We start from the raw sequence: 16,806 nt of genomic DNA, 5'->3' as shown, positions 1-16,806 counted from the left end.
AGGAGGACCCCCTTAGGTTAGGATTCAGCCTGGGCTACACTACGACTTCGAGATCTGCCTGAGCTACATAGTGAGACCCAGTGTCTCAAAAAACAAAATCCAGCTCTGAGGCTGGATAGTTACTGGGCAGTTTCGTGAGCTCCGGCACTGCTGAGCATGCGCAGGTGTCCTCTTCTACAAACCTGAAGAAGCTAGCAAACAGTCTCTTCTCTCCTTTTCTCAAACACGGATCACCAAAATCCACTGTTCTGCAAATTGCAGACTTCAAGGGCCCTTAAATCTGCCCGGGCCATGCCCTCCTGCCTTTGTATCAATTTTAAAAACTGTTTTTTGTTTTTTTTGAAACAGAGTCTCCCCAAATAGTTTAGGGTGGCCTCCTCCTTATAAACCTCCTGCCTCAGTCTTCGGAAAGGTGGGACTGCCAAGCTACCTACCCCCAGGTCCACGACCTTTGCTACAGCTCCTTCGGGAGAAGCTCAGAGCCACTCCCGCCAGCGAACTACACTTCCCACAATTCCCAGTCCCACCGGCCGAGCCACCTACTCTCGGGGAGGGGGCGGAGAAACAGTTGGTCCTCCCCACCATCACTCCCAGCGAGGACGGAGCCACCCAACACATCCTTCCTGTGTCCTCCTGGGGAAAGTCTGCAGTAAGACAGATTACCAGTATCCCTAGTAAGGCCTCTGCACCTTGAGGGTCCCCCTCGAGTAGCGCAGAAAATGGTCTCGCCAAGCAGAGCCCCAGCCACCAGCTGTCCTCAGAGCGAGCGCGCGCATGCGCAGAGGGCAGCATGGGGGCGGGTGCCGTAGAGCCTCTTTCCTGGGTCGGTGAAGGTGAGTCGCGGATGGGAGGTGATGCTTACCTGTAACCACCGCTGTAGGCTTATCCACACCCATTCCTGCAAACTCTACAATACGTGGGTCCCAATTGAAGCTCAGTTTTAAGCATTTCCACATGAAACTCTTGCTTCCAGTTAGGCCATTTCAGTATGTCGTTGCTGTGATTTGTGTACCAGTCTTTCACCTCTGTAGGACCGTGCATTTGTTTTCTTTTTTTTTTTTGTCTTTTTCGGTACCAAGGATCGATCTCACGACCACACACTTGCAAGGCAGGCGCTTATGCCGCTGAGCTAAATCCCCAGCCCGTGCATTTGTTTTCCTTTAGTGTTTTGAGACAGGTTCTCTCTGTGTAACCCAGGCTCTCTCTGGACTCGCTGCGATCCTTCCAGCCTCTGGAATACTACTTCGTATTAAGGACGTGTGCTACCACTTCCAGCTGAAACTATGCATTTAAATACATAGCCGCGAGTATTTTGAGAGGTGCTTACCTTTCATCTTGGTTTTCCCGATACCTAGCAAATAGCTTCCCAGCGAGCTGTGAAGCTTAAAGTTTTTGGACCCTTGATTCTGTTCAATCTAGTATCAGACTAGGTATATACTTTCCAGTGTTGTTTCATGGGCATAAGTCTTCTTAGGAGAAAACCACTTGAAACGATGAAGACCATAGTATAGTCCCCTCCAAAAATGGTGCTGGTGAAGTTTATAATCTGTTGATACCATTAAGCAAACATTCTTATTGTGCCCCAACCTTAACTATTTTGCTAACTCCTTGTTAGGTGATTTGGTTAGGTTATTTACCATTCTGGACATGTATTTTCTCATAAAATGAGGTGATTGGATTGAGTGATGTGTAAGAACTTTCTAGCTCTAAAATTCTGTGGTTAGTGAGAAGTAGAATCCAGATTATCTCACAATATGGTTGGATTTTTTGTTTGTTTGTTTGTTTGTTTGTCTTTTTCATTTTTCTCGGTACCGGGGATCGAACTCACAACCACCTGCTTGCAAGGCAGGTGCTTATGCTGCTGAGCTAAATCCCCAGCCCCCTCACAATATGTTAATGCTAGACATCATCAAGCATCATTTCTCAGCAGTTAGTGGAGTATAGCTAGGAGCATTTTGAAGCAGCATCAGAAAAAACTGCACCTGTAATCATACCTTATCTGATTACTGAAAATAAGAAAGTAATTGGTAATACAACTATGTCCAATCTGTGTTGTTTTATAGATCATTATTAACACGGTACAATAATGAACACAGTGTACGCAATGATGGCTCAGATCTTAAGAACTCGTCTGATAAATTCTTCACTGATTCTGGATCGAGTGAAAATGCTTTCCTGTTTCAGTGTCATTAAAAGTAAAATGATGTCGACCCATACGTCCAAAAAGAAGATCAGAGAATATTATAGGCTGCTGAATCTAGATGAAGGATGCTCTGTGGAAGATGTCCGGGAATCTTTTCACAAGCTTGCCAAGCAATACCATCCAGATAGCAGCTGTAGTGCCGCAGACCCTGCAAGATTTATAAGGATCGAAGAAGCCTATAGGAATGTGCTTTCCCATGTGATAGAGCAAACAAAAGCCAGACAGAATAAAGTAGAAGAAACAGAAGAAGAAGAAGAAGAAGAGAAAAAATTCCAATATAATACACCCCAACACCGCCATTATTTAAGTTTTGAAGGTATTGGTTTTGGGACTCCAAGTCAGCGAGAGAAGCAGTATAGACAATTCAGAGCAGACCGTGCAACTGAGCAAGTGATGGAATATCAAAAGCAGAAACTGCAAAGACAGCATTTTGCTAACAGTGTAATTGTTAAAGGTGTAGGACAGAGCAGGGGACAAAAGATAACTCAAGCAATAGAGCGTTTAGTGGAGGACCTTATTCAGGAATCAATGGCAAAAGGAGACTTTGACAATCTTAGTGGGAAGGGAAAACCTCTAAAGAAGTTTTCTGGCTGCTCTTACATTGATCCCATGACCCACAACCTGAACAGAATATTGATAGATAATGGATACCAGCCAGAATGGATCCTAATGCAAAAGGAAATAAGCGATACTATTGAGCAACTCCGACAGACAATTTTAGAGTCTAGGAAAAAACTTGGGAATCCAATGACACCAGCAGATCAGAGACAGTGGAAAGAAGTTTGTGAACAGTTTGAAGAAAACATAAGAAAACTAAACAAGCGAATTAATGATTTTAATTTAATTGTTCCCATCCTAACAAGGCAAAAAGTCCATTTTGATGCACAGAAAGAAATTATCAGAGCCCAGAAAATATATGAGACTCTTACCAAAACAAAAGAAGTGGCAGATAAAAACCTAAATGACATTAATCAGGGAGAAAAGAAAACTCCTGGGGTCAAGATGGGTTTTTTAAACTGGATAAATCTGTGGAAATTTATTAAAATATGACCACTGGAATGTTTGCTATCAAAGTATTGCCTCGTTTTTACTGACGTGAAACAAAAGAAGCTGGGATTGATTGCCCTACCACAAGAATTTGAGACTTGGTACTTTTGTATTTATCATAAAACTGATCACACTCCCAGTGGGGTATGAGAAAGCTAAGAAACAGAGAAATTTTCTGTGAGGCCTGCTGGTAAAAATATAGCAAAAGAAAAGATTTCACTTCTAAAGGAAACAATTTAATCCATTTCAGAGTTCAGGTGTCAGTAGTCAGGAGAAATGAGCTAGCACTGAGATCAGATCATACAGATATTTGAAAAGTCTTACTGTAGCTTTAGATTCCAGTAATTTAGAAGGCATTGCTATTTTCAAAGACAGTTACTTCAACAACAAAAATCCTAAATATGTATTCTGAAAACACAAAACAAGAAGTTGGGGCTGGGGGTTTAGCTCAGCGGCATAAGTGCCTGCTTGGCAAATATGATGTTGTGAGTTTGATCCCCAGCACCAAAAAAATAAAATAAAATACACTATTGAAGAAGCAGAGTGAAATGTAACCTACTAAACCTCCAAATGACCTTTCTTTTTTGCAAGTTTGCTGCAGTTCTCCTTCTTTTTTTTTTTTTTTTTTTTTTTGTCTTTTTCGGTACCAGGGATTGAACTCATGACCACACACTTGCAAGGAAGGCACTTATGCCGCTGAGCTAAATCCCCAGCCCCAATTCTCCTGCTCTTTTAAAACTCAAAACTATTAAGACTTTTTAAGCCGGGCGTGGTGGTTCATGCCTGTAATCCCAGCACTCACGAGATGGGAGTATCATTGCAAGTTCGAGACCAACCTGGGCTACAAAAAGTGAGCTCAAGGCCAGCCGAAACTGCATAGTGAGATCTCATCTCAAAAAAGACAAAAAAAAAAAAAAAAAAAAAAAAAAGACTTTTTGAACATCTATATGGGGGAAAGGTTAAGACTGGAAAATCAGTTTGATGGAGTTGTTGTACTCTTTATCATAAGGCCTTTTCTTTGGGTAGTGAATGAAAAAAAAAAAAATACCAGTACATCTGGGTTGTACTTTTTCTTACCTGACTTCATGACTCATCTGATGCAGAAATCAATCAGACAAGTTAGGTGATTTAGAAATTCCTTAAATCTCCCAGTTAAATCGGGCTTTGAATGATGCAAAAATCCAATTTAGTGTTTCAGGACCTAACCTGCTGTAGGGACCCTGTAATAAATAAAAACAAGATACAGTATCTGAATTCTCTGCATTTGTATCTTTGGCTAATGATGAGAGTTTGAAATTCAGGAGATTATTGTGTCTTGTTGACTTTCAGAAAATCTAATTTTTTATACAGGTATGGCGGTGCTCACCTGTAATCCCAGTACTTGAGAGGCTGAGGCAAGAAGATCACCATGAGTTTGAGACCAGCCTGGACTATATAATGACTTCACAGGCAGCCAGAACTATGTAGTGAGACCCTGTCTCGGAAGGAAGGAAGGAAGAAAGGAAGGAAGGAAGAAAAACTAACTTCAAGTCTTGGATAGTTACTTTGCTACTGAGTGAGCACCTAGGAGGAGGTAGAAGGTGGTAAAGAGCAACTGGTGTGTTTCTAGAATGATTTGGTGGGGTGGGGTATAGCTCAGTGGTAGCCTTCTTAGCGTGCATAATGCCCTGGGTTCAATTCCCAGCACCCGCCTCCCCAAAAATATGATAGAAAGCTTTGGCATAGATGTGATTCAGAAGCATGGCACCCAACATTCTTGATTTTGAAAGAACAAATTGTTTTGTAAAGTGTGTGATACCTAACAAACTTACATTATCAAAGGGAAATTTGGAGCCTTTCTGCTTAGATAGGGGACATCAGTTGATGTAATTTTTAATTCAATGAGTTAACATTTAGCTTCTACAATGATAGTACTTATCACTGTAAATAAAATTGTAAACAGTATGAAATATAGCTTTCTTTTTTTTTTTCCTTTTCCTTTTTATCAGTACCGGGGATCAAACTCATGACCACACACTTGCAAGGCAGGCACTTTTGCCCTGAGCTAAATCCCCAACCCCATGAAATATAGCTTTAGTGTGTGTGTGAGTGTAAGATAGGGTCTTGTTGGGTAGTTCAGACTGGTCTTGAACTCACTGTGTAGCCCACATTGACCTTGAACTTGTAGCTGTCCTCCTGTCTCAGCCTCCTGAGTCTTGGGATTACAGGCATGTGCCGCCATGCCGGCTCAATAATACAGCTTTATAATAGCCATTGTTCCAAAACATTTTAGAAGCCTATCATCTTGCTGGGCTTGGTGGCACATGCCTGTAATGCCAGCATTTGGGAGGCTGAGGCAGGAGGATCACCACAAATTTGAGGCCAATCTGGGCTACGTAGTGAGTTCAAGGCTGATCTGAACTACACGGTGAGACCCTGTCTCAAAAAAAAAAATCTGTGACTTTTGTTAAAAACTGGAGTTAGATGCAAAAGTCTTAATTGTATTGCAGCAAACGTGAATGAAACTATTTTTAGTATTAGTGGTCAAGTGAGGTCAGAACACTTAATTTCAGCACAATGTACTTTATGTTTGTGAATGTTATAGACTATTAATATAGTTAATAGTTACTTTAATGATTATTCAATGGTGTATTTTTGTACAAAAAACTAATAATAACCATATTTTTGGCTGGCCATCTAAGTAAATGGGTTTTTAAAATGTTTTTGATTATGGGCTGGGGATTTAGCTCAGCGGCATAAGTGCCTGCCTTGCAAGCAGGCAGTTGTGAGTTCAATCCCTGGTACCGGTAAAAAACGAAAAAGACAAAAAAAAAAAAAAAGTTTTTGATTGATGATATGAAATCTGATTGTGATACAGTCTTCATATCTAGAGGGCAAATTCGTTTATATAAAAACAGACTCTTGACCAAAATGTAGGCCAGAGAAAGGAGTTGAGACAGTTAATGAGAATTTGTTGAATTGTAATTGAAGACTTAATCTCCGCATTGACCTTTGTCAGTCTTCAGTGCCAGCTTCTCAGTTTAGTGCTAATTTACTGAGTTTATGTTTTATTTTTTGGCAGTACTGGGGATCAAACCTGGGGCACAGTGGGAGATGAACCTTGCAATCGTCCTCCTTCAGCCTCCCCCAGAGCTAATAATATAGATCTGTGGTGCCTTGCCTGGCTTTACTGAGATTTTTGCATTCACTAATAGACACACCTCGAGACTCTGCATGGCTTCAGTCTTTCCATGACCCTAATATCCGCACTGCATTCTTTAAACCCCAAAACAGGGACTGTGGCCCAACAAACAGAGGCCAGCTTCTCAAATCACCAGCTTCTGTTTCCTAGCAGTCTGAATTGGCTTTTCCTCTTGTTCTGTTTCCTCCAGTCTTGGCCTCAGTAGTTTTGCTGGTACCACAGGACTAAAATTGAAATTCCTCAAGAGAACAATTGCATTACTCTTGGTTTTTATTGAAAACCCAAAAATCGAGTTCAGTCATCTGAGTATTGTAATCCTCTTTCTAGTCTGCCTCACAATCCAAAAAGTTATATTTGTAATCCCATTGAGACATTATTGGAATCCCAGCCGGTCAATTCCAATCTTACCACCACCAACCAGTGCAATCCACGGTGAGAATAAAAACACAAAGGCGTATTCCAAGTTAAAGGCAGCCAAGGGTCCTACTTCCATTTCCCACGTGGACATGTGGACAAAGGCCTTGATCCTAGGCCTCTTCCAGCATTTATTCTGGGAGAAAGATGGGGGTTACTCAGGGATGAGTGATAGGATGTCAGGGATTACTGAGTAACTTGAGCTGGTTGGTCAGGTGCAAGGATGGCATCTCTAATTTGCAGAGATAAAGACATGCAGAAGGATCAATTTATATAACCTGATTAAAGTAGCAATGGGATTGTTTTGGGGGGCTATTGCTACGGTTTGTGATATGCAAACTCTTGTGCCTTGGGGAGTCCTAGCTTCTTATCTTGAGGCTCATACCCAGTTGACATTCCCAGAGCAAATTGTTCTACATCTCCCCAGTTCAATCCTATATTGTGGAGAGTATCATGCGAGGAAACAGAACTGTCTGATGGCTAGACTTTGCACATTAGTACCTCAGCTATCCTTATTTGCAATGCTTAAAGCCAGCTGAAGAGAGAAGGTAATATTCTACCAGCCTTTCACATGTCAGTATAAGGAAATGAGTCTCCAAGTAATCAAAGTCACAGCAATTGTTTTGGATCCAAAAGGAGTCACTGGAGTTGTCTCTCACATCTCTGTGATGGCTATAGATTTTGCACATTAGCACCTGGGTTAGCCTTGTTTGTCATACTCAGAGTTAATTGAAGAGAAGAAAATACCCTAGCACCCTTTTACATATCAGTATAAGGAAATGAGTCTCCAAATATTCAAAGTCACAGCAATTGTTTTGGATTCAAAGGGAGTCACTGAAGTTGCTTCCCACAGTTTGCATTGTCATTGTGCCCTAGTGACTTAGCTCTGTTTTTGTTTTGTTGTGTTTTGTTTTTCATGATCTCATGCTTGCCAGGCAGGCCGTATGCCTCTGAGCTATATGCCCTGCCCTAGCTCTGTTCTTAGGGGCAGCCCTCCTGGGCCTGGAATCGCCTTCACCTTGCCTCTGTGTTTGGCTGTTTTACACCCCAACAACCTGCTGCCATGTACCTGAGTCCCCCTCATTGGGCCTCAACCACCTTTTGGACATTTCAGTGCCACCTAGCCCCTGATGACTTAGGCTGATTTACCTGCTCCTAGAAGTATCATCTTCCTGTCTTGATAATGTTTGGTTCATTTAATGAGGTCTGAAGGAAAATCCATGATTTCACTGAATTCTCAAAAATCTTATTATAAGAGGACGTGGGGCTCGGGATTCAGCTCAGTGGCACAAGTGCCTACCTGCCCATGTGTGAGGTCATGAGTTCAATCCCTAGCACCAAAAAAAAAGTGTGCATGTGTGGGACAAATGGACACCTCAGCACTAACTTTACCATCACCCTAGCTCCAGGCAGGGGACACTGAGCCCATAATACCCCCTGGCTAGCTGAGGCAGATTGGAGCCTCCAAATACCACTTCCCTCAAGGCACTGGAGAACAGAAGAAGGTTCCTAGGATGGGACAGCCTCTCCTGAGGCCCTCTGCAGTTTGCCTCTGAGTCAGTTCCCTGCCCGCCATGGGGCAGCAGAGTCTCAGTCGTCCTCCCACCTCCAGATCCCCTGCCCACACCTCCACTCTCAGATCCAGATCCCAGAAAGTAGGAATCTCTCTCCTGCCAAGACCAGCTTGCAGGAGAGATTCCTGCAAGAGATTCCTGCAGGAGAACTTGCATCTTCCCCCAATGAGTCACATGTACCAGCCACCCCAGCTCCTGCAGAGACGATGCAGCCCCTACCCGAAGGCCTGGGCAGGACCTTACACCCAATTACACCCCCAGGGAGCGATGGAGCCAACCTACCTGGTATCTGTGACTGGGTCCCCTTGACCCCTGTGGCCAAGCCTGGTTCTGTGGCCTTTCCTCTCAACTCTTCCATGGAGTCACAGTGTATCAATCCCTTTGGTATTATGATTAGATACCTGAGGAAGGCTAATTTTATAAACAAAAGAGGGTTATTTAGCTCACCATTTAGAGATTTAAAGGCCTGGCACTGGCACTGGCACCAGCCCTGCTCTGGCATAAAGGCCTTCTTGGTTACATCACAGAGGAACCCCAGGATCGAGGGAGAGATGGTGTCTATACTTAGGAAGCCACAAAGACCGGGCAGCTGGGCTGTGGCTGGAGACAACCTTCTTAAGAAAACTAACCAGACCCCTTGAGAAATCCCTGCGTTTCCTTCCCAGAACTCACTCAGTGAATGTCAGGCTCTCCTCTAGGCCCTGCCCCTCAAAGGGTCCCACCTCCTAGTCATGTCAGCCTGGGGGCTGAAACTGTGACCTGTGAGATTTGGGGGGACACACTAAAACCACGCCCATACCGAGGTACTCAGTTTACATCATGATTTGCCCAGTTGAGCCCTAAGAATCTCAGCGAGCCTTGTTTTAGTGATTTAGTGGACAGCCGTCACACTTTGCCTGGCTACCTGTCACCGGTCAGACAACCATATTGATGGTGGCAAACATCATTCATCTAGGGAAGATGTCCTTCCTCCAAGAGCAGGCCAGCCCTTTGAAAGAGAAACAGTCCCTAATTTTCTTAAATAAGCTCAGAAATGAGTGTATGACCCAGGCTTTGCCCATGGGCCTTGTCATTGGGAGACATGAGTTCAGAGTGAGATGTGGCGAGCAACACATTGACTCTTTGAAATTCCACTTTACTGTGTGAGGAGGTGGCAGTGGCTGCCAGGGCTAGGTCAGCCCGACTGCATCTAGCAGAAATGTCTTGTGTTTTTCTCCTAAAAAAACATCTGTAGTTTTTCCTACTTGCTCCAAGGACTTCATGTCTGGAACAGACTGGCTCAGTCAAGGACACTTTTAACTCTACACTCAAACCCTCCCCCTTTCCTCCCAGGATGTCCTGTTTTATGATAAACAATTCCTTCTAAAGTAAACCTGCTTAAAACCAGTCTGCTTGACAACATGTGACTTAATTCATGTAACTAATCAAGTAATAACCTGCTATCAAACCTTGCTATCAAACTTCCTGCTTGCAAAACATATTTAAGTCTGGGAATTTAGCTAAGTGGCACAGCACCTGCCTGGCAAGCACAAGATTGTGAGTATGACCCCCAGCATGAAACTAAACTCTAAGTTGACTGGGGGCTGATGATTTGGACTCAAACTCAGCCCCCCAGCCTGCTGATGTTTTTTTTTTTTTTTTTTTTTTTTTGTCTTTTTCCTTTTTATCGGTACCAGGGATCGAACTCACGACTGCCTGCTTTCAAGGCAGGCGCTTATGCCGCTGAGCTAAACCCCCAGCCCCCAGCCTGCTGATGTTAATAAACAAGTTGCTTCCCAAACTCCCTGGTATATTTTCCTTTTTGGTCCAGGGTTTTTTTTGCAATGTTCTTAGAGCAACAGGCACTGCCTTTTGCAGCTGAGTGTTGTGGCTACTGCAGTGTGACCATGAGGATCCCATGCTGTTGGGGTGACAGGAATGAATGAGACAGAAGTTAGGGTTCTATTAGTTATTAAGGACAGCAGCTCCAAAATGAAGTCTGCAGAGTGCCCCTCTCCCCCAGCAATTTTACAAAAACATCTGCCAAGTGGCCTTGGCTGTCAGGAAACTCCCCAGAGGATAATCAAACAGGTACTGATTCAGGGGGTGTGGTCCTTCATGGACACTGTGAATACGGCAGAGTCTAAGCAGTATGTAGTCTCCTATAGGATAGAGATCATAATGCTTATACAATGCCTTGAGTTTTCTATCTTTTTTGTTTTTTTGTCTTTTTCATTTTTATCGGTACCAGGGATCGAACTCACAACTGCCTGCTTGCAAGGCAGGTGCTTATGCTGCTGAGCTAAATCCCCAGCTCCGAGTTTTCTATCTTTTAATAAGTTTCCTGCACTCTACCTTCTCCACCGCAGTTTCATTCTTCAATCTCTGGGGCACCACCACCCCTGTTGGGAGCCACGGCCGACACCGGTCGCCTTACTTGGCGGACGTAGGGCCTGTGGGTGGGAGCGGAGCCTGAGCTAGATTGCCCCTCCCATCGAGTGAGTCAAGTTGGCGCCTGCTTCCTGCCCCCTGATTGCGCTGGCGACTTAAACAACCCGCTCTGTAAGATAGTCTGCCTAGCAACAACTGATGTTAGCCAATCAGCCCGCATCGCGCGCTTTGAACTGATTGGCCACTGTTACCCTATAAAAGTGAATGCCTCTCCCGCCACGAGAGCAAGCACAGAGAGAGATAGAGAAAGTCCACTGGCGAGAAAGGGCTGGTGGCAGAGAAGAGGCCTCGCGGGGCCCACGCGGAGACAAATAAAGGCAAGGTTGCACACCGCCAGACTTTGTCGTGTGTCTTTCCTGCCGGCCGGGAGCAACCCCGACACACCCCAGTGTTGCAGTAATGTTAGATGAGTGGGAGCTGAGCTGGGTTGCAGCACACAGCAAGTATGAGCTCTGACTAGAATCTAAAACTCTGTGCCTGGGTAGGCATGGGCTTTGGGCACATTTCTGGACTTTGCTGATGTACACTGAATGGTACTGTGAAAGTTAAAGAGAGGTGTACAGAACTTAGCACAGTTTCTGACACACAACAATCATGCTAATCAAATGATCAAATTACATATGCTCTTGCATTAATATGATAATAAATGGAAGTTCTAATTTTTACTTAAGATTTATTGATGATCCAGGTGTGGTGGCGCAGGTCTATAATGTCAGCACTTGGGAGGCTAAGGCCACAAGTTTGAGGCCAGCCTGGGCTACATAAATGAGTTCAAGGTCATACTGAACTACATAGCAACACTTTGTCTCAAACACAAAACAGAACGTCCAGGCATGGTGGTGCCTACCTGTAACCCCTGCATTTGTGAGGCTGAGGCAAGAGGATTGGTATTTTGGGCTCAAACTCATGGTGAGTCTCCTGCCTCAGCCTCCTGTGTGGTAGGATTATGGCTGTGGGCTACCATACCCAGATAAATTTACATTTCACTCTCTCTTTGGAATAGAGGTACATGGACTCAGAGAAGCAACCTGCATTATTGTGAGTTCCTACCCAGTTCTAGAAGAGCAACTCAAATCCAGTGTACTCTGATGACAAGCGAACTGGAACATCTTCCTTCATTCACAAAAATTTTTCTGCAGAGGTTCACCTGTAATAGTGCCTTTAAAAAATCCTAGACAATATTGCAATAATACTGTAAAAAGTGATGAGATTAAGACTCTGGTAGAACCAGGTGTGGTGACACACAGCTGTAATCCTAACACTTGGGAGGCTGAGGCAGGGGGATTGCTGCAAATTAGAGACTACTCTGGGATACACAGTGAGTTAAAAGTCAACCTAAACATAGCAAAAGCCTGTCTCAAATGAAACAATGCTGGGTATGGTGACACATGCCTGTAATTCCAGCACTCAGGACACAGAGGCAGGAGGATCTCTGAGTTCAAGGCCAGCCTGAACTACAGAGCAAGACACTGTTTTAAACAAAACAAAAACAGACACCTCTGGTAGAAACTTCTGATCATCCTCCAACATCCATTCTTCTTTGGTACCACTGAAACCACACTTTTTTTTTTTTTTGGTACTGGGGACCAAACTCACAACCTTGCACTTGTCAGACAGGCGCTTAGGCCACTGAGCTAAATACCCTTCTGAAACCACATTTTCTATCCTTTTCTTTTGCAACTTTAGCAGGTCAAGTGACTAGTTTTTACCAGCAGAATGAAAGCAGAAATGCACATGCAGCCTCTGCAACAAGTTTGCAAGAGGTGTGTATGTGTGGAGGTGTGCTCTTTTCTGTCCTTTTCTTCTGTTCACTGGGATGCAGGCACAGTGGTGTATTTCAGAGGAATTTGTCCAACAAACATTTTTTTAAAATTTTTAAATTTTATTTATTTATTTTTATTATGGAGAAAAAGGAAAAAAAAACAGAAATAAGGTACAAGTTATACAGAATTTCAGAAAAAATAAACAATAGGAAATCACTAGTTAATAGATTACATATTATCTTAGAAATAGTTGTTCAAGTTACAAAATTAAAGCATATAAAGTGGACTTTCAAACAGTGAGACTGGAAACAGTTTTGTTCAATGATCCAACAAAACTCAGTAATATGGTTATCTATCTTATACACTTAAATATATATGTAGTTATATTCTTTAGAACACTTTCTTTTCCTTTCTTTTGTACAATGACAATTATACATTTTGGGTTTTATTACTCCCACAGTTCTTATTACTTTTTTTTGAAGAGAGTAAAACCAAATGTGACATAACAGAACAGAGTCAGTCAAATCAGAAGGATGAACATAATAGATAATGTAAAAACAAAATACTAGGTGATCAACAATGGTTACCATACTGCCTCTTGTTAGGTTAATAAGAATTGCCTATATCGTCAGTTATAATAAAATTGAACAAAACAGTAAAGAATAAAACCAAAACATTGGAGACATTACAGGGCTTTAAAAGAAGATAATAGTCAACCGGAATGAGCATCATAATGAATCTTATTGTCTTTACAGTTTGTCCAACAAACATTTATGAGTACCTAGAACCCAATACACCCATAAGATTTCTAGGAATAACATGACCCAGGATGACTTTGCAATCATTATGTGACACAATCTTCTTCTTTTTTTTTTTTTTTTTTTTGTCCTTTTCGTTTTTATCGGTACCAGGGATCGAACTCACAATGCCTACTTGCAAGGTAGGTGCTTATGCCACTGAGCTAAATCCCCAGCCCCTACAATCTTCTACTTTATCCTTAGGTCAAATGGTTTGATTCATACTGGTAATCCCACACCAAAGGAAAACCTAAATAAACCTTCTAGCTTCACTTGCTTTGAGTTGACTTTAAAATCACTAATTCTGGCAACCACACAGCAGGGCAACCAAGTTCACATATTTAGTCTTCGCATATTTAGTTCGCTGGTTAGTCTTCCAGCAATTTCACTGGGAAAAACACATCTGCAGTGTGAGTTAAGGTGGCAATGGTTGCCTAGGTTACTTTTCAGGGACTTGAGAGCTGCTTTGGCCAGAGATTCTGACTGCTCCCTTGGACATGAAGACCTGGAAGAGAAAGCTTGAAATCTCTGTTTTCATGCCATGTTTGTTCCCGTTGCTGCCTTAACTTATGGATCAAATTCTCCTCAGATCTGCATGTAGACATGTTGACCATTTGAGAAATGTTTCTGTCCCAAACTCTAGTACAGGGGTTACTTGACCTAGACCTGTCTCTGCTCTCTCCTTCCCCTCCAAGGCTGAAGACACCATGGCCTCCAATCTCAGGGACAGCAGACTGTGAAAGGAGCCAAAGGGGCAGCACCAGGTCTGGAAGAGCTCTGCCCATACGTGGGAAATGCATGACTGCCTCTCCCTTTTTATTCCTGTGCTGTGTCTGTAATCCCACAGCTCCCTGCAGTTGGGAAGTTGATTTACAAGCAAATCTGCTTCTCCATTCTTTGGCTGCTTAAGAAAGCCTTTTCTTATTTTATCTGATTTGTTTTATTATCATGCATTAAATATGGTTTCACTGTGACATTTGCACATGGGCACATATCATATTATAGACAGGTCACCTTCACCTTGTCTCTCTTCCTCCTACTCCCCTGTCCTCTTTCCCAGGCCTAATATCCCTCTCCTACTTCTAGAACCTCTTTTTCTCTCTCCGTTCCCAAATATGAAGGAGAACATGTGATACTTGTGTTATTTTCTCTGTCGCTGAGACACAACCTGACACCCAAAGCTTAAAGAAGAGAGGTTTACTTTGAGTCATGATTACAGTCCATGGTTGCTAGCCTGCAGGCCACAAGCAGGCCACTCACCTCATAGGGGCAGGAAAGAGGTGGAGATGGACACCCTTCCATGCCACACCCCTAGTGGCCCACATTTCTCATGACCCACCTCCTAACAGCCAGTCAGCTGCAGCTGGATCCCCAAGATCCAGTAACCTTCCAAAAGCCCACCTATGAGCCCATGAGGACTTTGGGGGATATGCTTTTTTGTTTTTCTTTTTTTTAAAATCGGTACTGGGGATCGGATTCACGACCATCCGCTTGCAAAGCAGGCGCTTTTGCTGCTGAGCTAAATCCCCAGTCACTGTTTTTGTCTTTTTTTGAGACAGGGTTTGACTATGCAGTTCAGGCTGGACTTAAATTCACTAAATAGCCTAGGTTGGTCTTGAACTCACAGCGATCCTCCTGCTTCAGCCTCCTGAGTGCTGGGATTACAAGCATGGGCCACCATGCCCAGTTTGGGGGGATATAAGCCATAACTCTTGTCTTTCTGTGTCTGACATATCAATCAAACTGATGTCCTGCCGTTTAATCCATTTTTTTTTTCTGCAAATGACGGGGTTCTGTTCTTCATCGCTGAATAAATACTCCATTGTATACATATACACTTTACTTTCTCCAGCCAGTCCTCTCTGAACACACTCCTAGGCTGACTAGGTACTTGGCAATTGTGAACAATGCTGAAATAGACTTGGGTGCGGTGGGTGACTCTTTCTTATGCTGATTTCACTTCCTGCAGGTGTATACCTAGGAGTGGTAGAAGTGGATCCTACAGTAATTCTGGTTTTAGTTTTCTGAGAGTTCTCCATAAAAATGAAAAAGACAAAAAAAAAATGATTAACCTCAGGAAATTATATAGGAAGTTCTGTAAGGTCCAGCTGCCAGCTGTAATCTAATTGTGTCAATAGCAACAGCGTTCCTGTGGTTTTTTGCTTTATAAGTCACACTGCCTTTAGCTGTGAGGTGCACAGTCTCCAAATTGGCTCCTGAACACTGTGACACCAGGTCAGGCCTAAAGTAAAGCCTTTGCTCCCCAAATTTTAATTTCTTGCTTCCTTGGGTTTTATTCCGGGGGTTCGAGCTATCACAATATGATCTAGGTTTGGGTGTATCAGTGCTTAAACAGTGTTATTTTTTTTCCCAAAACCTGAAATCTGATTTTGTATTCTGTAGGAAATTTAGGACCTCCAAAGGCTAGTTAAGTTATGCTGAAAATTTAAGAGGCCATATCTTTATTTTTATTATTATTATTTTGTTTTTGGTACCTGATAGAACTGTGGGGAACCGGCGGCGGCAGCTGAAAAGAAGTATGAAATATAAATGACCTTTATTTTGAGAATGCAGGGAGAGACACCCCGATCCCGTGGGGCGCAGCGACCTGGAGTCAGCGATCTCTCCGTGGAACACGTGGAGTGGGGGCCTATATGTAGATTAGGTTAGGGGTCGTGCCTGAGGGGGCATTAGGGATGCACAGGTAGCCCATTGGCACTAGTTTGGCGCCAGGGGCAGATTCCTAAGGGTGGGGGGAGATAGAGTCACAGGTAAATCCCTAGGGGTGGGGGGGGGGAGATAGGAGCTTCCTGGTTCTGGCTGAGACTTTCCTGGCTACAGTGTCCCGTCTGGGCCAAAACCCTTTCAGTACCAGGGAATCAAACGCACGACCATGCGCTTGCCAGGCAGGTACTTACACCACTGAACTAAATCCCTGGCCAAGAGGCTATATATGTTTAAAGGAGAAACGCAGAGAGACAAGTGGCTCTGAGAAAGCTAAAAATTTGAGTGGAGAGATATAAAAAGAATCTTCAGGCCAGAACTCATGACCTCAGGCTTGCCAGGCAGGCAAGCGCTTGAGTCCCTGGCCCCTTTTTTTTGTTTTCGCTTTTTCTCTTTTCTTTCTTCTTCTTCCCCCTCCAACTTCCTCTCCACCTCCTCCTCCTTCTTTTTTTGGGGTAAGGGGGTCTGGAGAGCAAACACAGGTCCTTGTGCTTGCCTGGCAAGCGTTGTGCCGCTGAGCTACAACTCTGGCCTTCTTCCTTTTCTTTTAAAATTATTTCTATTTATTTTTTTAGACATAGAGTTAGGTTTTTTTTTTTTTTTTCCCTCTTTTTATCGGTACCGGGGGTCGAACTCAGGACCGCCTGCTTGCAAGGCAGGTGCTTATGCCGCT

At 43.4% G+C, this 16,806-nt stretch overlaps 1 protein-coding gene across 1 annotated transcript; it reads left to right on the top strand.

Annotated features, from left to right (window-relative positions):
• Positions 1 to 657: 657 nt before the first annotated feature.
• On the top strand, positions 658 to 3,276 carry Dnajc28 (DnaJ heat shock protein family (Hsp40) member C28). Its single transcript, XM_003462220.5, has 2 exons — positions 658 to 833; positions 2,064 to 3,276. The coding sequence occupies exon 2, from the start codon at positions 2,087 to 2,089 to the stop codon at positions 3,251 to 3,253; it is 1,167 nt and encodes a 388-aa protein (XP_003462268.1). The 5' UTR covers positions 658 to 833; positions 2,064 to 2,086; the 3' UTR covers positions 3,254 to 3,276.
• Positions 3,277 to 16,806: the final 13,530 nt, after the last annotated feature.

Source organism: Cavia porcellus, unplaced genomic scaffold (genome assembly GCF_034190915.1).
Source record: "Cavia porcellus strain 051 isolate PalLab524CR breed Dunkin Hartley unplaced genomic scaffold, mCavPor4.1 scaffold_15, whole genome shotgun sequence".
In the NCBI taxonomy this organism is placed as follows: Eukaryota; Metazoa; Chordata; class Mammalia; order Rodentia; family Caviidae; genus Cavia; species Cavia porcellus.
This window is presented reverse-complemented; position numbering and strand designations above follow the sequence as displayed.

What these genes read in the sequence shown, in the direction of transcription:
- Dnajc28 (XM_003462220.5), top strand. Translation starts at nt 2,087, where the DNA reads ATGAACACAGTGTACGCAATGATGGCTCAGATCTTAAGAACTCGTCTG.